The sequence below is a fragment of the Neofelis nebulosa genome, chromosome 7 (assembly GCF_028018385.1).
Source record: "Neofelis nebulosa isolate mNeoNeb1 chromosome 7, mNeoNeb1.pri, whole genome shotgun sequence".
Taxonomy (NCBI): Eukaryota; Metazoa; Chordata; class Mammalia; order Carnivora; family Felidae; genus Neofelis; species Neofelis nebulosa.
Window position 1 is genome coordinate 74,242,975 of NC_080788.1, and position 24,311 is coordinate 74,267,285.

Sequence of the window (24,311 nt, forward strand, 5' to 3'; positions counted from 1 at the left end):
AAAAATCTACGCCAAGCACAGCCAAGACTGTCTCGAAGCTATTTTTTAACTCTACAAATCAGAGGGGAATCGCGGATTTACGAGACGGAGGAAAACAGCCCACGCCCCAAGGTTTGCAGTCACTACCAGACCGCCTCTCCCGGGGCTCTTAATTTAAATCTTTCAAAGTCCTGAAAACACTGCACGATCTTGTTAATAGGACCCTTAGCGTCTTCGTACCCACTTCAAATATGGCCGCCAGGTTTCAGTCCCCTTTACCACCTGATCGTGGCAATAGCTCTGGCTTCAAGCCCATTTCCAAAAGGGCCTCTTCCCGCGAGGCTAAAGTTCTGAGTGCGCAGGCGCGAGCGCAAGGCTTCTTCCCGGCAAAATGGCGATGGGATTGATGTGCGGACGCCGGGAGCTTCTTCGCCTGTTACGGCCACAGCGTCAGGTAAGGATGCCCCAGGGCAGAGCGGCCGAATGCTACTCTGTCCCTGTGGCCCGAGCCCGAGACAGCTTGTCCCAGGGACAGCATGACCTGCCCACCAGGACCTGTCTCTCTTGACCTCGGCTCGCCTGAGGACGCGGGAGGGTTACGGCCCCGGCCGTGCGGCCTCAGCGGCCGCGTATAGTTAACTATTCACGGGTCCCGTTGTCACCCCTGCCCCGGAAACCTTAGCCTCGACCTCTGTGCTCCCGGGTGGGTCTGTGGTAACTGAGAGCCAGGACTCAACAAGTTGCATGCCTTCGGGCCAGCCATCTGCGCGCGGAGAGTAGCAGTGCCCTCACCTGTGGTGGCGGGCTGCCTGCTTCGTGGCAAATGAGCATGATGAACGACATCTGCTCCGATAAGAGGGCCCCATCCTCCTTTTACCCTCTCAGTTCCACAGCGTCGCAGGGCCCTCACATTGGCCCCAGAAACCGCTGACCGCGGGGCACCTCTTCCCAGCCGGCCGGTGCTGCGAGCGCCCGCACTATGTCCTCCTCGCGGCCCCTGGCCCACGGGGCCTCAGTACCTCTGTGATCTTGTTCTCAGAAGCCCAGGTAAGAGGCGATTAGTCCCTGCGACGTTAGGAGTGGGGTTTGTTGGTTGATTTGTTTCTATTTTGTTTTAACTACATGGAGAGGGAATGTGGCAAAGAGTTCTTGGCCACACTCCACACAGCTCCCCAAAATGGTAGTATCTCTGCCTGGGATAGATTTTCAAGTCAGTGGGGAAATGACTGACAGTACAGCAGGAGAGATTTAAGTGCTATACAAGGCATTGTTTGCCATAATGGTGGCAAGCCACTGATGGTTTTAGATGTGATTCCAGGTGTGCGTGTGTATTAGAAAAGTTATAACTTGCAAATCAAGGACTTCATGGCTATTAATATTTCTGATGGTGAGACCAAGTAAATATTTTGGTCTTAAAAACTAAATTGTTTTAATTAAAATTTTTGATAGTTTCAGTATCTGCAAAATCATGCCAGTGATGCTCAAATGACTGAAGTTTGGAAAACACTGATAGAAGAAATAACTTCCTAATAATAGGAAGAGAAGTCATGAAATCTTACTCTAAGTAACTTATCTTCCTGCCTGGAGGAGAAAGTAAAATGTCCTTTTTAAGCTTTGAATTCCATGTACACTGTAGACTAACCTGGGAGAATGAGAAATAGAAAGTCAATAGAACAACCTGATTTTATATTAGTTATTATTTTAGGGGACCTGTGATTTCTGTATGTCCCCCCTACTGAGTATTACACATGGCTTCCTTTTGCACAGGTTCAGGCCCCTCCTGTCATTCCTGCAACTCCCTCACCCACAGCCATAACGGAGGTGGCTTCTGGAGAGACTGCAGATGTAATCCAAACTGCTGCAGAACAGAGCTTCGCTGAACTGGGGCTGGGGTCATACACCCCAGTGGGACTAATTCAGAACTTACTGGAATTTATGCATGTTAACCTGGGCCTACCTTGGTGGGGGGCCATTGCTGCATGTAAGGGGAATACATCCTGGTCAAGGGTAGAGGAAATGGGAACTTAGAAGTAGAACTTTAAAGATAGCAGTTCTATACGTGGTTGGGAGGGATTACAGCTGACTCTTGAATAACCTGGGGGTTAGGGGTGCCAGCCCCACTCAACAGTTGAAAATTCATGTATAACTTTTGACTTCTCAAAACTTAACTGCTAAAAGCCAACTGTTAGAAGCCTTACTGATAACATAAACAACTAATACATATTTTGTGTGTTATATGTATTCTATATTATATTCTTACAATAAAGTAAGGTAGAGAAAATAAATTTACAGTGCTATAAAAAAAAAAATCCCTGTATGAGGGGGCCCATGCGGTTCAAACCCCTGTTGTTCAAAGGTCAACTGTAGTTGCAGAAGTTTAGGGGTCAGAAAAGGAGGTGATTCAGGTGAGAGATTCTTGATACTTAGGTACACTCTACTTATCTTTCCTAACAGGTATTATAAAATCACTAGATCATCTGAGATTCAAGAAATGTAGATATTTGAATGTGAGCATGGGGTTAGATTAAGGAGACCTTGTTAACAGTGATGAAGCTGCCCTGGTTTAGGTGAATAGAAGGTCAGGCCAGGCACTTAAAACTCCCCAAAGTGGAAGATGCCCACATTGTTCCTCCTGTAGGCGAAGACTATAAATTCTGTTTCTTCCTACACCGTACGCCAGAGATCATCCTGTCTCTTGTGTCTTTTTACTGCCCTATTCTGAAAATATAAACATGTTCAAACATACCATGTATTTCTTGAGGAAAAAGTCCCTTCATCCTTTGTTCTTTCTCCTTTCATAGCTGTTATTTTAAAAGACTATCCTGCATGCAGTGGACTTCTTTCCACTCTTTAACACTCAACAATCTGACTTATTAATAACACCTCATTTAAACTGTCTGTGACATCAGCTAAGCCCATATTTCTTTTCATATTCAGCCTTTCTGTGTTAGACTTTCTCCCCCAGTTTATTCTGTTGGAGTGTAGTTGGTACACAATATTATGTTAGTTTCAGGTGTACAACATAGTGATTAAACATTTATACCTTATGAAGTGACCATGATGTCACCATATAAAGTTGTTAACAGTGTTATTAACTATATTCCCTGTGCTGTACATTGCATACCTGTGTCTTCTTTATTTGTAACTGGAAGTTTGTACCTTTGTTTTTTATTTATTTAAGCAATACCTGGCTCAGTCGGTATAGCATGCAGCTCTTGATCTCAGAGCTCAAACTCAACAACCCCGAGATCAAGAGTCGCATGCTCTACCAGCTGAGCCAACCTAGCACCCTGGAAGTTTGTACCATTTAATTAATTAATTTACTTATTTTGAGAGCAAGTGGGGGGCAGTAGGGGGAAAACACAAGCAGGCTCCTCGCTGTCAGCGCAGAGCCTATTGTGGGGCTCAAACTCAGAAGCCATAAGATCATGACCTGAGGCAAACGCAAGATGCTTAGGGGCACCTGGGTGTCTCAGTCGGTAAAGTGTCTGACTTCAGGTCATGATCTGCTGGTTCGTGGGTTTGAACCCTGCATCAGGCTTTCTGCTATCAGTGAGGAGCCCACTTTGGATCCTCTGTCCCCCTCTCTTTTGCTTGTCCCCAACTTGTGCTCTGTCTCTCTCAAAATAAATAAACTTTAAAAAAAAAAAAAAAAAGAGTTGGACACTTAACCGACTGAGCCACCCAGGTGCCCCAAGTTTGTGCCTTTTCATCTCCTATTCTACCCATCTCTGCCAGCCCCCTCCCTTTTGACATCCAGATTGTTCTCTATATCTATGGGTCTGTTTGGTTTTCTAGATTCCACATATAAGTGAAATTATACTGTATTTGTCTTTCTCCTTCTGACTATACATAGCATAATACCCTGTAGGTCCATCCATGTCACAAATGGCAAGATCTCATTCTTTTTTATGGCTGCATAATATTCTGCTGTGTGTGTATACACTACACCTTTTTTAGCCATTCACCTATGAATGGACAGTTGCTTCCATATCTTGGCTGTTGTAAATAATGCTGCAATGAACTTAGGGGTGTATATATATTTTTGAAGTACTGTTTTCATTTTCTTTGGGTAAATCCCCAGCAGTGGGATGATTAGATCATATGGTATTTCTATTATTAGTTTTTTAAGGAATGCCATGCTGTTTTCCACAGTGGCTGTACTATTTTACATTCTCACCAGCAGTGCACGATGAGTCTCTTTTCTCCACATCCTTATCAACACTTCTTTTTTATTCTAGCCATTCTACAGATGTTGAGGTGATAACTCATTTTGGCTCTGATTTGCATTTCCCTGATGATTAGTGATGTTTAGCATGTTTTCTTTTTTTTTTATGTTTGTATATTTTATTTTTGAGAGGGGGGAGGGGCAGAGAGAGACTCCCAAGCAGGCTCTGCACTATCAGCACAGAGCCCAATACAGGGCTCAAACTATAAACCCATGAGATCATGACCAGAGCTGAAACCAAGTCAGCCACTTAATCAACTGAGACACCTAAGCACCCCTCTGTCTCTTTTTTGTTGTTGTTTTTTTAATACCTATTTATTTTTGAGAGGGAGAGAGAAAAAGAGCAAGCAGGGGAAGGGCAGAGAGAGAGAGGGAGACAGAATCCCAAGCGGGCTCTGCGCTGTCAGGGTAGAGCCCGACAAGGGGCTCAAACTCACGAATCTTGATTTCATGACCTGAGCCGAAATCAAGAGTCAGATGCCTAACCCACTGAGCCACTCAGACACCCCTAGCACGTTTTCATTTGTCTGTTGGCCATCTGCATGTGTTTGTAGAAATGCCTATTCAGGGCCTCTACCCATTTTTTAATTGTACTGTTTTTTGGATATTGAGTTGTTCTTTATTTTGGATATTAACCCCTTATTGATTATATCATTTGCGAATATCTTCTCCCATTCAGTAGTTTACCTTTTTGGTTTGTTGATGGTTTCATTCACTGTGCAAAAACTTTTTGTTTTGGTGTAGCTTCAATAGTTTATTTTGCTTTTATTTCTCTTGCCTGGGAAGACATACCCAGAAAACTATTGCTAAAGCTGATATCCAAAAATTTACTGCCTATATTTTCTTCTAGGAATTTTATGGCTTCTGGTCTCACATTGAAGTCTTTAATCTAGTTCCGTTTATTTTTGTATATGGTGTAGGAAAGTGATTCCAGTTTCATTCTTTTGCATGTGGCTGTCCAATTTTAACAACACTGTTTATTAAAGAGGCTCTCTCTTCTCCATTGTATATTTTTGCCACCTTTGTCAAAGATTAATTGACCATGTAAATGTAGGTTTATTTCTCGATTCTATTGTGTTCCCATTAGTTTATGTGTCTATTTTTGTGCCAGTGCCTACTGTTTTATAACTTTGTAATAGATCTTGAAATCTGGGATTGTGATACTTTCATTTTTGTTCTTATGATTGTTTTGGGTATTTAAGGTCTCATGTGGTTCCATACAAATTTTAGAATTCTTCTAGTTCTGTGAAAAATGTAATTGGTATTTTATTTGATAGGGATTGCATTGAATCCGTAGATTGCTTTGGGTGTATGGACATTTTAGCAGTTTTCTTCCAATCCATGAGCATGGTGTATCTTTTCAGTTATTTGTGTTGTCTTCAGTTTCTTTCATCAGTCTTCTACAGTTTTCACACAGGTCTTTCACTTGCTTAGTTAAATTTATCCCTAGATATTTTATTCTTTTTGGTGCAGTTGTAAATGGAGTTGTTTCTTAATTTCTCTTTCTACTTCATAGTTAGTCTGTAGAAATGCAAGACATTTTTGTATGTTAATTTTGTATCTTGCAGCTTTATTTTCATTTATTATTTATTTTCATATATTACTTGTAATCACTTTTTTTAGTGGAGTTCTAAGGTTTTTCTATGTATGTCATTTGAAAATAGTGACAGTTTTACTTCTTCCTTACTGATTTAGATGCCTTTTATTTCTTTTTCTTATCTGATTGCTGTGGCTAGAACGTCCAGTGCTGTGTTGAATACAAGTGGCAAGAGGGGACATCCTTGGCATGTTCCTGATCTTAAAGCAAAAGTTCTTGGGGTGCCTGGGTGGCTCAGTTGGGGAAATATCTGACTCTTGATTTCGGCTCAGGTCATAATTTCACATCTTGTGAGTTTGAGCCCTGTGTTGACAGCACAGAGCCTGCTTGGGATGCTCTGTCTCCCTCTCCTGCCCCTCCCCTACTCACTGGCTGTCTTTCATAAATGAGTAAATAAACTTTTTTTTTTAATGTATTCTTGAATGCGATTCAGTAATATTTTGTTGACGTTTTTTTGCATCTGTGTTCATCACAGATATCGGCCAGGTAGTTTTCTTTTTTTGTAGTGTCTTTGGTTTTGGTATCAGGGTAATACTGGCCTTATAGAATGAGTTTGGAACGCTTCCCTTCGTCTTCAGTTTTTTGAATAGTTTAAGAAGGATAGGTTAAGAAGGATAAGATTAGCTCTTCTTTAAATGTTTGGTAAAATTCACCTATGAAGCTCTCTGGTCTTGGACTTTTGTTTTTTGGGAGCTTGATTGCCAATTTCATTACTAGTAATCAGTCTGTTCACATTTTCTATTTCTTCCTGATTCAGTATTGGAAGATTGTATGTTTCTAGGAATTTATTTCTTCCAGGTTGTCCCATATAATGTTGGCATGTAATTATTTATAGTAATGTCTTACAATCCTTTGTGTTTCTGTGGTATTATTCTCTTTCTTTTTTTTTTTTTAATTTTTTTAATTTACATCCAAATTAGTATATAGTGCAACAATGATTTCAGGAGTAGATTCCTTAATGCCCCTTACCCATTTAGCCCATTCCCCTACCTCAACCCCTTCAGTAGCCCCCTGTTTATTCTTCATATTAAAGAGTCTTTTATGTTTTGTCCCCCTCCCTGTTTTTATATATTATTTTTGCTTCCCTTCCCTTATATTCATCTGTTTTGTCTCTTAAAGTCTCATATGAATGGAGTCATATATTTGTCTTTCTCTAATTTCACTTAGCATGATACCCTCTAGTTCCATCCACGTAGTTGCAAATGGCAAGATTTCATTCTTTTTCATTGCCAAGTAATACTCCAGTGTGTGTGTGTGTGTGTGTGTGTGTGTGTGTGTGTATAGTATTTTGGTTTATCTTTTCAAGGAACCAATTTTTGATTTCACTGATCTTTTTTTTTTTAATTTTTTTTTTAATGTTTTATTTATATTTGAGAAAGAAACAGCATGAGTGGGGAAGGGGCAGAGAGAGACGGAGACAGAATCTGAAGCAGGCTTCAGGCTCTGAGCTGTCAGCCCAGAGCCCAATGTGGGGCTTGAACTCATGAACCACGAGATCATGACCTGAGCCGAAGTCAGACGCTTAACCGACTGAGCCACCCAGGCGCCCCTCACTGATCTTTTTTATCATTTTTATTCAGTCTCCATTTCATTTATTTCTGCTCTGATCTTTATTATTTCCTTCCTTCTACTAATTTTGGTCTCTTTTTTTCTGGTTCACTTAGGTGTAAGGTTAGATCATATGAAATTTTTCTTTTTTCTTGTATCGCTGTAAGTTTCCCTCTTAGAACTACTTTTGCTTCTAAAGATATTTGTTCCAAAGATTGTGAACCGTTATGTTTTCATTTTCACTAATCTCAAGGTATTTTTCATATCCTCTTTGATTTCATTGGTTGTTCAGTAGCATGTTTTAGCCCCCACGTGTTTGTGGGGGTTTTGGGGTTTAGTTTCATACTCTTGTGGTCAGAAAAGATGATCTCAATATTCTTAAAGTTCTTCACACAGAGGGTGTCCCAGCAGGACAGCTGAAGCTAAAGTGGATTTAGGCTGGGGTAGGGAGGGTGTCTTGGGGAGTTCTACACAGGGAGCACCCTGGCAGGATGGGTGGAGGCAAAGCAAGCATGTGCTGGGAGGTCCCAGAGCACTCTGCACCAGGGATGCCCTAGGAAGTCCTGTGGAGCTGAAGTGTTGCAGGTCTGGGATGTTTCAGGCTACTTTGTGCCTATGGCACCTTGGCCAGACAAATGGAAGTATAGTAAGCACTAACTAGCATGTGCCACACAAGGGCTGCTTTGGTCGGATGGCTTGGACTGTTATGGGCTAAGATCCTGGGGCTCACTGAAGAGGTAGGCTGGCTAGGGTACTCAGACCTGGCTCCTGTCCATGCGATCAAGGTGGAAGGGGAACATAAATTGTGGCACTCGCAAGCCCCACTAACCTGAAGAGAGTTCCAGCAGCTGCCCTGTCATTTGGCGGAGTTCTACAACTGGAACCTTTTTAAACCGCAGCTTTTATTTTTCCTGTAACCTAGTTTATCCAGGGTTGGTATGGGTTAGTGTCCTGGGGCTCGTGCGGCAGCAGGCCAGCTATGGCACTTAGACCCTGCCTACCATCAGTGCTATCAAGGTGGAAGGACAACGCAAACTCTGACATTCTCCAGCCCCTCAGTGCTAGAGAGAGTTCCAGCAGCTCTCCACTGTTTGGCAGGGTTCTAAAGCCAGTTGCTTTGTAATTTAGTTGCTGATTGATGAATCGATTGTAATTTACCCCCCGTGTAGGGCTCAAACTCACCACCCTGAGATCAAGAGTCTCATGCTTTACTGACTGAGCCAGCCAGTTGCTCTTTCATACTGCTGCTTTTTTTGTGTGCCCAGGGTAGAAGAAACTGCTCGTGATCCCTCAATGCAGTCCCTCCCCACTGCGGTTCACAGTGCTGGGGCGTGGAGGTTCCCTTCATTAGTGTGTGTCCATCTCTCTTGCCTTTCTCTATGTGATCTATCTTCCATTGTGCAGAAGGTGTTCAGTCAGCCCTCAGTTCTTCAGGAGGAATTGCTTTGTAAATAGGTGTAGATTCGGTGTGTCCATGTAGGAGGTGACCGCCTTAGACAGGAAGCCCGGTACATTGCCACCTTAGACAGGAAGCCCGGTAGTATGGACATTTTAACAGTATTAATTCAGTCCATAAACACAGTATATCTTTCCATTATTTGTATTGCCTTCAGTTTCTATAATCAGTGTCTTATAGTTTTCAGAGTACAAGTGTTTCACCTCCTTGGTTAAATTTGTTCCTCAGTATTAATTTTGTATCCTGCAGATTTACTGAATTAATTTATTCCGATCATTTTTGGATAAAGTCTTTAGGGTTTTCTGTATATAGTAATGTGTCATCTGCAAATACTAATGGTTTTACTTCTTTTCCAGTTTGGATGGCTTTTATTTCTTTTTCTCATCTATTGCTGTGGTAGGACTTCCAGTACAGGTATAACTTACTTTATTGCACTTTGTGGATAATGCATTTTTTACATATTGAAGGTTTGTGGCAACCCTGCATCTTGCAAGTCTTATCACTGCCATTTTTACAACAGCATTTGCTCATTTCCTGTCTCTGTGTTACATTTTGGTAATTCTCACAATACTTAAAACTTTTTTATTATATTTGTTACAGTGTTTTGTGATGTTACCATTGTAATTTTTTTTTTTTTAATTTTTTTTTATTTTTGAGACAGAAACAGAGCATGAACGGGGGAGGGGCAGAGAGAGAGGGAGACACAGAATCGGAAGCAGGCTCCAGGCTCTGAGCCATCAGCCCAGAGCCCGACGCAGGGCTCAAACTCACGGATCGCGAGATCGTGACCTGAGCTGAAGTCGGACACTTAACCGACTGAGCCACGCAGGCGCCCTACCATTGTAATTGTTTTGGAGTGTCACAAACTGTACCCATATATGACAGAGAATGTAATCAATAAATGTGTGTATTCTGACTATTCTACCAACCAGCCATTCCCCCATCTCTCTCCCTTTCTTCAGGCCTTCCCAGGACACAACAATATTGAAATTAGGCCTGAAATTAGGGTTAATAACCCTACCGTGACCTCTCATTGTTCAAGTGAAAGGAATAGTCACATGTCTCACCATAAAAGCTAGAAATGATTAAATTTAGTGAGGAAGGCAAAAGTCATCACACTAACCAACAGATTCTCAACATGGATGAGAAGCTTTATATTGGAAAAAGATGTCATCTAGGACTTTCACAGCTAGAGGGAAGTCAATGTCTATCTTCAAAGGACAGGCAGACTCTTGTTAGGAGCTAATACAACTGATGGCTTTAAGTTGAGTTGTCCTTGTTAGTATAGTGGTGAGTATTCCAACCTGTCATGTAGGAGACCTGGTTCGATTTCCCAACCGGGAGGCAAGATGCCCTTTGGTGGCTGGGTGGCTCAGTCGGTTAGGCTTCCGACTTGGGCTCAGGTGATGATCTCATTGTTTGAGCCCTGCGTCAGCTCTGTGCCGACAGCTTGGAGGCTGGAGCCTGCTTCAGATTCTGTGTCCTCCCTCTCTCTCTGCCCCTCCCCAACTCACACTCTTTTCTCTTTTTTTTTTTTTTTCATTATGTATATTTTTTAATCTTTTATCTATTTTTGAGAGAGAGAGAGAGAGAGTCCAAGCTGAGGAGGAGCAGAGACAGAGACACAGAATCCGAAGCAGGCTCCAAGCTCTGAGCTGTCGGCACAGAGCCTGACGCATGGCTGGAACTCACAGACCATGAGATAATGACCTGAGCCCAAGTCGGATGCTTAACCGACTGAGCCACCCAGGCGCCCCTCTCTCTTTTTCAAAAATAAACATTTAAAAAATTGTTCTAATCTTTTTAAGTTGAAGCCAGTGCTCATTTCCCATTTTGAAAATTGCAAGGCCCTGAAGAATTATGCTAAATCTACCCTGCCTGTGCTCTATAAATAGAACAACAAAGCCTGGGTGACAGCACATCAGTTTACAACATGGACTGAATATTTTAAGCCTACCATTGAGACCTAGTCCTTAGGAAAAAAAGATTCGTTTCAAAATATTGCTCATTGACAATGGACTTGGTCACCTAAGAGCTCTGATGGAGGTATACAAGACTGATGTTATCATGCCTGCTAATGCAACGTCCATTCTGCAGCCCATGGATTAAGGAGTAATTTTAAGTCATAATTTTTAAGAAATACATTTTGTAAAGCTAGAGCTGCCATAGATTGTGGTTCCTCTGATAGATCTGGGCAAAGTAAATTGATAACCTTTTAGAAAGGATTCACCATCCTAGATGCCATAAAAAACATTCACGATTCATGAGAAAAGGTCAAAATACCAACATTAATAAGAGTATGATATAAGTTCCAATTCTAGTCCTCATGGATGACTTTGAGGGGGTCAAGACTTCAATGGAGGAAGTAACTGCAGATAAGATAGAAATAGCAAGAAAACTAAAAGGGAGCCTCAGGATGTGACTGAATTGCTGCAGTCACATGATAAAACTTGATAAGGAGTTGCTTCTTTTTTTCAACATTTTTTATTTATTTTTGGGACAGAGAGAGATAGAGCATGAACGGGGGAGGGGCAGAGAGAGAGGGAGACACAGAATCGGAAACAGGCTCCAGGTTCCGAGCCATCAGCCCAGAGCCTGACGCGGGGCTCGAACTCACGGACCGCGAGATCGTGACCTGGCTGAAGTCGGACGCTTAACCGACTGCGCCACCCAGGCGCCCCGATAAGGAGTTGCTTCTTATGAAGAGCAAAGAAAGTGGTTTTTTGAGGTGGATTTATTCCTGGTGCAGATACTATGAAGACTGTTAAATGATAAAGGATTTGGAATATTACACAGACTTAGGTGATAAAGCAGTAGCAGGGATTGACTCCAATTTTGAAAGTTCTAATGTGGATAAAATGCTATCAAACAGCATTGCATTCTACAGAGAAATTCATAAAAGGAAGAGTCAATTGGTGCAGCAGACCTCACTGCCATCTTTTTTAAGAAATTGTCACAGCCACCTCCAGCTTTCAGCAGCCACCTGGTCAGCAGCCATCCATCAGTATCAAGGCAAGACCCTCCAGGAGCCAAAAGATAACTTGCTGAAAGCTCAGATGATAGCATTTTTTAGCAATAAAGTACCTTTTTTTTTTTTTAAATGTTTATGTATTTTTAAGAGCAAGAGAGTGCAAGTGGGAGAGGGGCAGAGAGAAGTGGGGGAAAGAGGATCCAAAGTGGGCTCTGCACTGACAGCAGTGAGCCCAACATGGGGCTCAAACTCACAAACCATGAGCTCATGACCTGAACTGAAGTTGGATGCTTAACCAACTAAGCCACTCAGGTGCCCCAATAAAGTAATTTTAAGGTATGTATATTATTTTTTTAGACATAATACTATTGCACTTAATAAACTACAGCATAGTATAAACATAACTTTTATATGCACTGAGAAACGAGTAAATGCATTTGACTCTCTTTATTGTGATAACCACTTTACTGGTAGTCTAGAACCAAAACTGCAACATCTCCAAGGTGTACCTCATATTGTTAAAAGCAATGAGAATGGGCATCCTTGTCTTGTTCCTGATCTTAGAGGAAAAGCTTTCAGCTTTTCACTATTTAGTATGTTAGCTGAGGATTTGTCATAGATGACCTTTATCATGTTGAGGTATATTCCCTCTATACCTACTTTTTTGAGACTTTTTTAAAACATTAAAAAAAATTTTTTTAATGTTTTTTTTTTTTTTTTTCAACGTTTTTTATTTATTTTTGGGACAGAGAGAGACAGAGCATGAACGGGGGAGGGGCAGAGAGAGAGAGGGAGACACAGAATCGGAAACAGGCTCCAGGCTCCGAGCCATCAGCCCAGAGCCTGACGCGGGGCTCGAACTCACGGACCGCGAGATCGTGACCTGGCTGAAGTCGGACGCTTAACCGACTGCGCCACCCAGGCACCCCAATGTTTATTTGTTTTTGAGACAGCATGAGTGGAAGAGGGGTAGAAAGAGAGAGAGGGAGACAGAATCTGAAGCAGGCTCCAGGCTCTGAGCTGTTAGCACAGAGCCTGACGTAAGGCTCAAACTCATGAGCCATGAGATCATGACCTGAGCCAAACAAAGTCGGATGCTTAACCAACTGAGCAACCCAGGTGCCCCAAGAGTTTTTAATCATAAATGGATTTTGAAATTATCATCAAATGCCTATTCTGTATCTTTTGAGATGATTTTTATTCTTTTTGTTAATGTGTGTCAACATCGATGGGTTTGCATATATTTAACCATCCTTGCATTCCTGGAATAAATCTCACTTGATCATAGTGTGTGATCCTTTTAATGTATTGTTGCATTTGGTTTGCTAATATTTTGTTGAGGATTTTTACATGTATGTTCATCGGGGATATTGACCTGCAGTTTTCTTTTTTTTGTGATATCTTTGGTATCAGGGTAATACTGGCCTTATAGAATGAGTTTGAAAGCTTTTCTTCCGCTTCAGTTTTTTGGAATAGTTTGAGAAAGATCGGTATAAACTCTTCTTTTTTTTAAATTTTTTTTTTTTTCAACGTTTTTAATTTATTTTTGGGACAGAGAGAGACAGAGCATGAACGGGGGAGGGGCAGAGAGAGAGGGAGACACAGAATCGGAAACAGGCTCCAGGCTCCGAGCCATCAGCCCAGAGCCTGACGCGGGGCTCGAACTCACGGACCGCGAGATCGTGACCTGGCTGAAGTCGGACGCTTAACCGACTGCGCCACCCAGGCGCCCCTAAACTCTTCTTTAATGTTTGGTAGAATTCACCTGTGAAGCTGTCTGATCTGGGGACTTTTGTTTGTTGGTAATTTGATTCACAATTCAATTTCATGACTAGTAATCAGTCTGTCCAGAGTTTCTATTTCTTCTTGATTTAGTCTCAGAAGATTGTATGTTTCTTCTGGGTTGTCCCATTAGTTGGCATATATTTTTTATAGTAGCGTCTTATAATCCTTTGTGTTTCTGTAGTGTGGGTTGTTCTGTTTCATTTCTGATTTTATTTGGGCCCTCTCTTTTTTTTTTCCTTGATGAGTCTGGCTAAAGTTTATCAATTTTGTTTTATCTTTTTTTTTCTTTTTTTAATGTGTATTTATTTTTAAGAGAGAGTGAGAGTGAGTGCAAGTGAGGGAGGGGCAGAGAGGGAGACACAAAATCTGATTCAGGCTCCAGGCTCAGCTGTCAGCACAGAGACTGGAGTGGGGCTCGAACTCACAAATCACGAGATCATGACCTGAGCCAAAGTTGGGCGTTTAACCAACTGAGCCACCCAGGCGCCCCAATTTTGTTTCTCTTTTTAAAAGACCACCTCTTGGGGCACCTGGGTGGCTCAATCGGTTGAGCATCTGACGTCAGCTCAGGTCATGACGCGCGGTTTGTGAGTTCTAGCCCTGCATCAGGCTCTGTGCTGACAGCTCAGAGCCTGGAGCCTGCTTTGGATCCTGTGTCCCCCTCTCTCTCTGCCCTCCCCCGCTCATGCTTTGTCTCTCAAAAATAAAAATAAAATATTAAAAAAAAAAAAAGACCATCCCTTAGATTTGTTGATCTTCTGTATTGCTTTTTTAATCTATTTCATTTGTTTCTGCTGTAATCTTTATTATTTCCTTCCCTCTACTAATTCTGGGCTTTGTTCTTTTTTTTTTTTTTTTTAATGTTTATTTATTTTTGAGAGATAAAGACACAGAGCATGAGCAGGAGAGGGACAGAGAGAGATGGGAAACACAGAATCCAAAACAGGCTCCAGGCTCTGAGCTGTCAGCACAGAGCCCGACACGGGGCTTGAACTCACAAACCACAAGACCATGACCTGAGCTGAAGTCAGACACTTAACCAATTGAGCTACGCAGGCGCCCATGAGCTTTGTTCTTTTTCTAGTTCATTTAGCTGTAAGGTTAGATTGTTTTAGATTTTTTCTTGTTTCCTAAGGTAAGTCTTTACCATCTAAGCTGCCCTTTTTCAACTGCTTTTGCTGCATCTTATAGATTTTGGACTATTGTGTTTCCATCTTCATTTATCTCAAGGTCCTCCTTGACCCACTGGTTGTTTAGTAGCATGTAGTTTAGCCTCCACATGTTTGGCTTTTCCATTTTTCCTCTTGTAATTGATTTTTAGTGTCATACAATTGTTGTTAGAAAAGATGCTTGATATGATTTTAGTTTTCAGTTCATTAAGACTTGGTTTGTGGCCTAACATATATCCTGGAGGATGTCCCATGTGCAGTTGAAAAGAATGTGTGTTCTGCTGTCTGGGGGCTGTTTTGTTGTTGTTTTAATATTTTTTTAAGGTTTATTATTTATTTTTAGTAATCTCTACACCCAACATGAGGTTCAAACTCAAGATCAAGAGTTAATGCTCTTTTTTTTTTTTACCATTCTTTCTTTTTTTTTTTCTTAATTTTTATTTATTTTTTTAATTTACACCCAAGTTAGTTAGCATATAGTGCAACAGTGATTTCAGGAGTAGATTCCATAATGCCCCTTACCCATTTAGCCCATCCGCCCTCCCATAACCCCTCCAGTAACCCTGTCTGTTCTCCATGTTTAAGAGTCTCATGTTTTTGTCCCCCCCCCCATTTTTATATTATTTTTGTTTCCTTTCCCTTATGTTCATCTGTTTTGTATCTTAAAGTCCTCATGAGTGAAGTCATATATTTGTCTTTCTCTAATTTCGCTTAGCATAATACCCTCTCGTTCCATCCACGTAGTTGCAAATGGCAAGATTTCACTCTTTTTGATTGCCAAGTAATACTCCATTGTGTGTGTATATGTGTGTGTGTGTGCGCGCGCACGCACACACACACACACACACACACACAACCACATCTTCTTTATCCATTCCTCCATCAATGGACATTTGCGTCCTTTCCATACCTTGGCTATTGTTGATAGTGCTGCTATAAACATTGGGATGCATGTGCCCCTTCGAAACAACACACCTGTATCCCTTGGATAAATACCTAGTAGTGCAATTGCTGGGTCGTAGGGTAGTTCTATTTTTAATTTTTTGTGGAACCTCCATACTGTTTTCCAGAGTGGCTGCACCAGCTTGCATTCCCAAGGACTCACATGCTTTTCTGATTGAGCCAGCCAGGTACCCCTGTATTCTGCTGTTTGGGAATGGAATGCTTTGTATATATCTATTAAGTCTCTGGTCTTATGTGTTGTTTAAAGCAACTGTTTCCGGGGCCTGTGGGTGGCTCAGTGGGTTAAGCAGCCGACTTCAGCTCAGGTCATGATCTCACGGTCCGTGAGTTGGAGCCCCACGTCGGGCTCTGTGCTGACAGCTCAGAGCCTGGAGCCTGTTTCGGATTCTGTGTCTCCCTCTCTCTGACCCTCCCCCATTCATGCTCTGTCTCTCTTTCTCTCAAAAATAAATAAACGTTAAAAAAAAAATTTTTTTTTTAAAAAGCAACTGTTTCCTTATGGATTTTCTGTCTGGACAGTCTATCCATTGATGTAAAAGGGATGTTAAAGTCCCCTACCTTTATTGTATAAGTGTCAATTTCTTCCTTTTTGTCTGTTAACATTTCCGTTACATATTTAGCTGCCCCTGTGTTGGGTGCATAAATATTTACAAGTGTTATATTCTCTTTGGATTGATCCTTTTATCATTATGTAATGCCCTTTTTTGTCACTTGGTTTTGTCTGATACAAGTATTGCTACCCCAATTTTCTTTTCATTTCCATGGAATATCTTTTTCCATCACTTACTGTCTTCTTAGGAATCACATGTGAGTCTCTTACAGGCAGCATATAGACGAGTCTTGTTTTTTTTAATCCATTCAGCCACCTGTGTCTTGATTGGAACATGTAGTTCATTTACCCTCAAGGTAATTACTGAAAGATACACTTTTTATCATTTTTTAAGTAATCTCTACACCCAATGTGGGGCTCAAATTCACAGCCCCCTAAAAATCAGGAGTCACGTGCTCTACCAGCTGAGCCTGCCAGGTGCCCTTACTTCTTACCATTTTTTTGATTTCTGCTTGTTTTTATAGTTCTCTGTTCCTTTCTCTTCCCTTGTAATTTGGTGACTTTCCTTAGTGTCATGTTTGTATACCTTTCTCTTTATTTTTGTGTGTATATTATAGGTATTTGCTGTGTGGTTACCATGAGGTTCATATGTAACATTGTATGTATATAACAGTCTATTTTAAGTTGATGGTTGCTTTAAGTTCAAGTGCATTCTAAAAGCACTACATTTTTAGTCCCCCTTCTCACATTTTGTAGGTTTTGGTTTTTGTGTTTGGGTTTTTTGGAGTTTATTTTGTTGTCTGTTTTGTTTTGTTTTGTTTTGAAGCTTTAAAAGCTTTTATTCAGAAAGCCTATGAAATAATTATATGATACTTTGAATGGGTAGGTGGTACAAAAAATGACTTGAAAATTCCTACATTGTTTTTGACATATCTTAGAATTTAATATTTTGTGTATCTCTTGACTAATTATTATAGGTCTAGGTGATTTTATTACTTTTGTCTTTTAACCTTCATACTAAAGTATGTAGTCAGTTATCTGCTCCCTTTATTATATGTTTACCTTTGCCAGTGAGATTTTTTTTCATAATTTTCTTATTTCTAATTATAGAAATTATTCTATAATTTCTTATTTCTAATTATATTTAGAAAAAATAAGAAAAAATATTTCTTATTTCTAATTATAGCCTTTTCTGTTTTGAGAATTCTGTTTAATATTTCTTATAAGGCTGGTTGGTGTTGATGAATTCTTTAGCTTTTGCTTCTCTGGGAAACTCCTTATCTCTCCCTCAATCTGAATGATAACTTTGCTGGGTAGGCTATTCTCGGTTGTAAGTTTTTCCTTTTGGCACTATGAATATATTGTGCTCCTTCTGGCTTGTAAAGTTTTTGCTGAAAAATCAACTAATAGTCTTATGGGGGCTCTTTTATATGTAGTTGTTTTCCTCTTGTTGCTTTTAAGATTCTTTAACTGTTGGAATTTTTATTAATTAGTCTTAGTGTGCATCTTTTTGGGTTCATCTTTTTTGGGGATTATCTCTGCTTTCTGGAGTTGGATGTCTGTTTCCTTTAACAGGTTAGGGAATTTTTCACCCATTATCTCTTCAAATAGGTTTTCTGTCCCTTTCTCTCTTTCTTCTGAGATCCCTATGATGCCAGTGTTAGTACAGTTGATATCCCTGAGGTTCCTTCAATCATCCTCAGTATTTTTCTTTTTTCTTTTTGCTGTTCCCATTGGGTGATCTCCACTATCTTCCAGATACCCGATTCATTCTTCTGCATCACCTAATCTGCTATTGATTCCCTCTAATGTACTTTTTATTTTAGTTATTGTATTCAGCTCTCATTGGCCCCTATTTTATAGTTTCTGTTGAAATTCTGTTCATCAATTCTTCTTTGGAGTTCAGTGAGTATGTTTATGACTTAGACCTTTGTATCTGGTAGATTGCTTATCTCTTCTTTGTTTAGTTCTTTTTCTGAGGTTTTGTCTTGTTCTTTTGTTTAGAACATACTTTTCTGGCTTTTCGTTTTGCCTAAACTCTCTGTGTTTATATTAGTTAGATCACTTCTGTCTCCTGGTTGTGAAGGAATGAGTTTTTGCAGAAGGTGTCCTATGAGGTCCAGTAGTGCAAACTCCCCGGTCACCTGAGCCAGGTGCCCTAGAGGTTCCTTGTGTGAGCGGTGTGTACCCTCCTCCTGTGGCTGGGTCTCTGTTGGTGTAGACTCAATGGTTTGCAGAGCTGTCCCCTGACACAGCTGTCTACAAGGCTCAGCCACAGCTTCTTCAGGTGTGCTGGTAAGTAGAGCTGCCCCCCATCCTGTCTGAGAGGCCTAGCTACTACTACTGTTGGGTGGGCTGGTGTGAGGGTTTGGCCCCAACATAGCTGGCTACCAAGCCCAGCTGTTGCAGGTGCTCTAGTAGGCAGGGCAGGGGCCTCTTGGTGGGGGTGGCTCTGGTGCAGACTGAGGCCACCTGCTGGGTGGGAGGGGAAGGGCAGGGAGCCACTTAAGAGGGGCTCCTGGCCAGTGCATGAGTTGGGCTGAGCAAGCTGGTGCTAGCACAGTAGATGGAGAATGTCAGAAATGGTGCCCACCAGCTCTTCCATCCCCAGAGAATGTTCCAACAGATCCCTGCCCTGCCAGCACATGCCCTAAAATTAGTCTGTGGATCTCTTCCATGTGTAGCCCATTTTTCTAACTGCTGCCTCTGCACTGAACCTTCAGCAAGTGAGATTGTGCTGTACCCTTTAAAAGCAGAGTCTGGGGGCGCCTGGGTGGCTGAGTCAGTTAAGCGACCCACTTCAGCTCAGGTCATGATCTCACAGTCCGTGGGTTCGAGCCCCGCGTCAGGCTCTGTGCTGACAGCTCAGAGCCTGGAGTCTGCTTCGGATTCTGTGTCTCCCTGTCTCTCTGCCCCTCCCCTGCTCACGCTCATCTCTGTCTCAAAAATAAATAAACATTAAGGAAAAAAATTTTTGTTAAATAAAAAATAAAAGCAGAGTCTGTTTCCTATTGCACTCCAGCTCTCCCAGACATAAGCCTTGCTGGTTATCAAAACCAGATGTTGTACGGGGCTTGTCTTTCCAGTGCAGGTCCCCCAGTCCTGGGAACCTAATATGGGGCTTGGACCCCTCGTTTCACAGGGAGAGCCTTTATGGTTATGAAGTCCCTCCCACTCATGGTTCCGGACTAGACCATGTCTCTGCCTCCTATCCAGCTCAGAATGGCTTTTTCTTTATATCCTTAGTTGTATAAGATCTGTTCTACTACTCTGAAGTTCTTTCTCAGAGAGAGTTATATATGTAGTTACAGATTTTGGTATATCCTTGAGAGAATGTAAGCTCACGATCTTTCCTCCTCCATTTTGACCTCTTGGGACCAAGGTCCTGTATTAGACACTTTAGACCTTGAAATCTATCCCATGGCTTTTGTGATCATCTTTCCTGATTTTCTTCCAGTCTTTCTGACCACGTCTTTCCATTTCCATTGCCCTTGCCCAGTTCTCGGTCTCCTCCTTCAGGGCTAGTATTCTCGGTTTCATCCTTAGCTTCCCTTCTCTTTCCACTCCACATCAGCCATCATAATGTTGATAAAGCCTTAGCCCATATCCCCCCAACTACCACTACCCTCTTTTTTCAGCCCAGACCCTCTTGCTTGTCTACAGATAAAGTATTTGTTGGAATTATCAAGAAATAGGAAATACAAGAAAAGAAATAGGAGCTAAAGCAGTAGGCCACCAAATTACTTCCTACCTTAGGGATTTCTAAGCTAGTGGTTTTCAAACTTTATTCCTGGGAGCCCCAGAGTTCTATAATGGTGCCTCTGAGGAAAGCAAAAGCCAGAGCTTGAACGGTTCTGTAGCCAGACTACCCCCTCATCCAGAGCAGCTCAATTTTATCTGTTACGTGTATTGGGGCTACACCTAAGAGTTGGGGGTGGGGGGGTTCCATTGATAATAGAAGAGTTTGGAAACCACTGATCTAGAGAAGTATCTTCTGTCACCTTCCTTTTGTTCAAGGAAATAAACAGTATTCCTGGCCATTTGCTTACAGAAGTTAATGCTAGACATTGTGATATCAAAGCAGAAGACTAAGCCTTGAAGGAACTAAGTCACCCCTGCCCTTTGTTTTGGGCTCCTCCAGCAAGAGTCGCAGTGTTGAAAAGACTGGAATAAGAAAGAGTCTTTCAGTGAGGACCTAAAGACCTTCAGCCTTCTAGCTGCAGAACTGCTTTAATTTCACTTCAGTCCTAGTGTATGTTTTCCAGGTACAGTCCTTGCCCGATGCCTGGTGTTTCCTCTCATCGTGAAGGGCCAACGAGAAGCAGCCAAGATCCACAACCACTTGCCAGAGATCCAGAAGTTTTCCACTCGAATCAGAGAGGCCAAGTTGGCAGGAGACCATGCTGAGTGTGAGTCAACTGCAGAATGCACGTAGGAGCGGACCACATTTGCACTTTGCTGACATTCTGCTGAGGGAAGGGAATGACCAAAACCGGGAGTTACTAGAGGTGGGCAAGTTGTAAAGATGTACCTGATCCTTGGGCCTAATGTTTGCAGTGACTACCAAGGGTCAGGTAGAAATTTCATGGGCCAGATAGTAAGGATGGTGACCTCCATTGATGCAACTGTTAGCCCGACCATTAATTTCCCCTTATTCACAGTTTACAAGGCCTCCTCGGAAATGACATTTTACCAGAAAAAGCATGATATTAAACTCTTTAGACCTCTTATTCTACCTCTGACTCAGGTAAGCAAAAACATTTTCCTTCTGATTTTATCCCATACCAGTCAGATAGCCTCCTCTGTGTTTCCCATGCCTTAGACCCCGAAAAAGCAGTGGTGGTGATACAGTTTTCAGTAATGGAGTAATGAGAATGTCTCCTTTGCTAAAGGGTCCTGACACTGTTTATCCTTTGTACTAGGCCCCAATCTTCATCTCCTTCTTCATTGCCTTGAGAGAAATGGCCAACCTTCCTGTGCCCAGCCTGCAGACAGGCGGCCTCCTATGGTTCCAGGATCTCACACTGTCTGACCCCACCTACATATTACCACTGGTAGTAACTGCTACAATGTGGGGTGTCCTTGAGGTAAGCCCAGGCTGGCCAAGTGCCAGGTCTGCAAAGTGGGGAGTAGGGGTAAAGTAGTTATGCAGAATGGTCATTCTTTGCCCCTTGGAGAAGTAGAATTGATGGGTTGAAATCTGTGCCAGATTCTTTAAAATTGATGTGCATTTGCTTCTTTTTTATTTTTTTGGCAGTTAGGCGCTGAGACTGGTGTACAAAGTTCTGATCTTCAGTGGATGAGAAATATAATCAGAGTGATGCCCCTAGCAGTCTTGCCCGTAACTATCCATTTCCCCACGGTAGGTAATGGCTTAGGAACTGGCTCCAAGCCCTTCCACCTAGCCTTGCCATCTCCCATCGAGCTAGTAACAGATGACAGTTTCTGAGTATTGTCTCTTTCTTTTCATCCAGGCTGTGTTCATGTATTGGCTCTCCTCCAATGTGTTTTCCCTGGGCCAGGTGTCTTGCCTCCGGATTCCAGCCGTACGGACTATACTTAAAATCCCCCAGCGTGTGGTGCATGACTCTGACAAATTACTTCCACAGGAAGGCTTCTTAAAAAGCTTCAAAAAAGGTAAGGGTGTGCCCTCAGTATAACAGGATTGGGGGAAAGTAGTCAAAAAATGGGTAGAGGCCCGGGGCGCCTGGGTGGCTCAGTCGGTTAAGCGTCCGACTTCGGCTCAGGTCACAATCTCATGTTCCGTGAGTTTGAGCCCCGCGTCGGGCTCTGGGCTGATGGCTCAGATCCTGAAGCCTGCTTCCGTTTCTGTGTCTCCCTCTCTCTCTGCCCCTCCCCTGTTCATGCTCTGTCTCTCTCTGTCTCAAAATAAATAAATGTTAAAAAAAAATTTAAAAAAAAAAAAAAAAAAAATGGGTAGAGGCCCAACTGCCTTCCTCTTTACACAGGGTGGAAGAACGCTGAACTGGCTCATCAGCTACAAGAGCGCGAACGACGCATGCAGAATCACTTAGAGCTAGCAGCCAGGGGTAAATAACCCTTTCGGGCTAATTTCGGTGATTTGTTTCTTCCTTTCCTTTGTTCATTGAGATTTGTTTTCTTTTGCCCTAGGTCCCTTACGACAGACCTTTACCCACAACCCTCTGCTACAGCCTGGAAAGAACCAGCCTCCCAGCACCCCGAGTAGCAGCAGCGCCAACCCAAAGTCAAAGCAGCCCTGGCGTGACACACTCAGCTGAATTCCATCTCTGCTTACACTGGTAGGAACTCTCTCTTCAAAGACTCGGCCTCAGAACAAGATTTGACGCTGAGTCTTTGCCCCAGGCCTTAGAAACTCTGAGGTGTTGTACAGATCTTCATTGTAAAAGTGGATTCTACTACAGACTCTTACCCCTAAGTGTAAAAGAGCCGAGTGATCTTGCCATCCACAGAATTAGTAAACCTCTGTACTCCATGCTGCTTTCTGACACTTATTAAACAGGGAAATGAACTGAAGGATAGATTGATTGGTAATTGCCCCTGCCCATGCTCTTAGGAAGTGCCTCAGTGTTGTCAACTGGCATTATGATCTTAAATTCCTACCTCATTCATGGATTTTTCCATCCATTTATTTATCTTGGATCCTATAAAATATTCAAGTAGATGTGCTCAATTTCTTAGTGACCAGTACAAAGGACAAGAGTTGATATCTAACAACCTAAAATTTTGCTAGAGCAACTTAGGTGTGCTCTCTCGCATAGAGACTGGTTTCATCAGCCTCCAACAGCTGACTTGAGAGACAAGCAGAAGACTGGGACAGTTCTCATTAGGCTAGGAGGAACACTAAAAGCAGACACCTATCTAAAATGAAGCCACTCAAAGTTTAGAACATAACGTTTATTGTCTAGCACCTGTGACAGTTTCATGTCTCTCTCTCTAAAGGAGACAGGAGGTTTGGAGCATTATTGGCCCTTTTAAAGGAAAGGAGTGGGTAGGCACACCCAGAAGTGAGTGAACATCTTGACACACGGGAATATGCTACTAGTACAACCAAGCCCACACCTGACATGCTCCCCACCACAGTCTGCTATATTGTCTTTTTTAAAAAAATCTGGAACAGTGTGTAGCAAAACAAATAAATTACTTTTCATCTCTCAAAAAGCAAGTTCAAAAATTGGAGGCACCTGTCCAGAAGCCTGGTCTGAGCAGCTTCAACAAAGAAGTGTACTTTCCTTTTCTCTTCTTTGGCTCCAGCCAGCAAGAGACAAGAGGCCCCACTTTCCGCATCTTAGAATTCTAGATGGTGTTTAGTTAGACTTGAGATCTCGTTGCTTGGGTATCTCTCTTCCATCTTCCAAATCCATCTCTGCAGCAACTGACATACATAGGACCTGGAGGTACCATGTAGTGGATGCTACAAAGAGAAGTGCGAGTCAAAACTGAGAAGAGGTCAACTGAGCTCAATTCAAGTGGCACTGAACAGGGCTGGCCTGGAGGACGATTCATTTAAGCCTAAGTGTTAACAGGAAGGGCCAACGGCAAAGGTGACTTAGGGGGACGAGATTTGTGGAAAGGCTGTACACAATAGCTAAGCCAACTCGAAGATCCAGAGGCTTGGGGCGGTGGGGAGGGGTGGCTGGATGGCCCAATTGGTTAAGCATCCAATTTCATGATTTAGGCTCCGGTCTTGATTTCAGAGTTGGGAGTTCAAACCCCCACGTTGGACTCCACACTGGGTGTAGAGCCTACTTTAAAAAAAGACCCAAAGGCTTACCCACAATCCTTCGGAGGCAGTGAGGCCGCTTGTGTTCTGGCACTCTAATGATGAGGAAGTAAAAGGGCAAGCCCGAGAGGGCAATGCCAATGCCGATGAGGGAGTTGATGGTATCACTGTAAAGCGGTACGGCCACCAGGAAGATGGTGCAGAGGCAGAAGACAATGGGAAAGAAAAGACTGAGCTGAAGGGCACAAGACAAAACAATGGACGTTAGACAGCTACAGTAGCAGTTTCTCCTGTGAAGATCACAGCACTGAGCCCTTCCATCCCCTTCATCTCCACCCACTA

General features: G+C 42.3%; 2 protein-coding genes across 5 annotated transcripts in view; one reads left to right on the plus strand and one right to left on the minus strand.

Moving 5' to 3' along the window:
- The first annotated feature begins 320 nt into the window (after positions 1–320).
- On the plus strand, positions 321–22,760 carry OXA1L (OXA1L mitochondrial inner membrane protein). Its single transcript, XM_058738484.1, has 10 exons — positions 321–433; positions 865–1,026; positions 1,747–1,960; positions 20,512–20,655; positions 20,908–20,993; positions 21,169–21,333; positions 21,504–21,608; positions 21,721–21,883; positions 22,216–22,296; positions 22,379–22,760. The coding sequence occupies exons 1-10, from the start codon at positions 371–373 to the stop codon at positions 22,504–22,506; spliced, it is 1,311 nt and encodes a 436-aa protein (XP_058594467.1). The 5' UTR covers positions 321–370; the 3' UTR covers positions 22,507–22,760.
- Positions 22,761–23,128: 368 nt separating this feature from the next.
- The window catches only part of SLC7A7 (solute carrier family 7 member 7), a 34,217-nt gene continuing 33,034 nt past the window's right edge, over positions 23,129–24,311 (minus strand). For all 4 annotated transcript variants that reach the window (XM_058738480.1, XM_058738481.1, XM_058738479.1 and 1 more), the window contains exons 9-10: positions 24,021–24,204; positions 23,129–23,660 (exon numbers count right to left, since the gene is read on the minus strand). In XM_058738480.1, the coding sequence (XP_058594463.1) occupies positions 23,554–23,660; positions 24,021–24,204 (291 nt within the window). In that variant the 3' untranslated portion in view covers positions 23,129–23,553. The remainder of the gene's footprint in view (positions 23,661–24,020; positions 24,205–24,311) is intronic.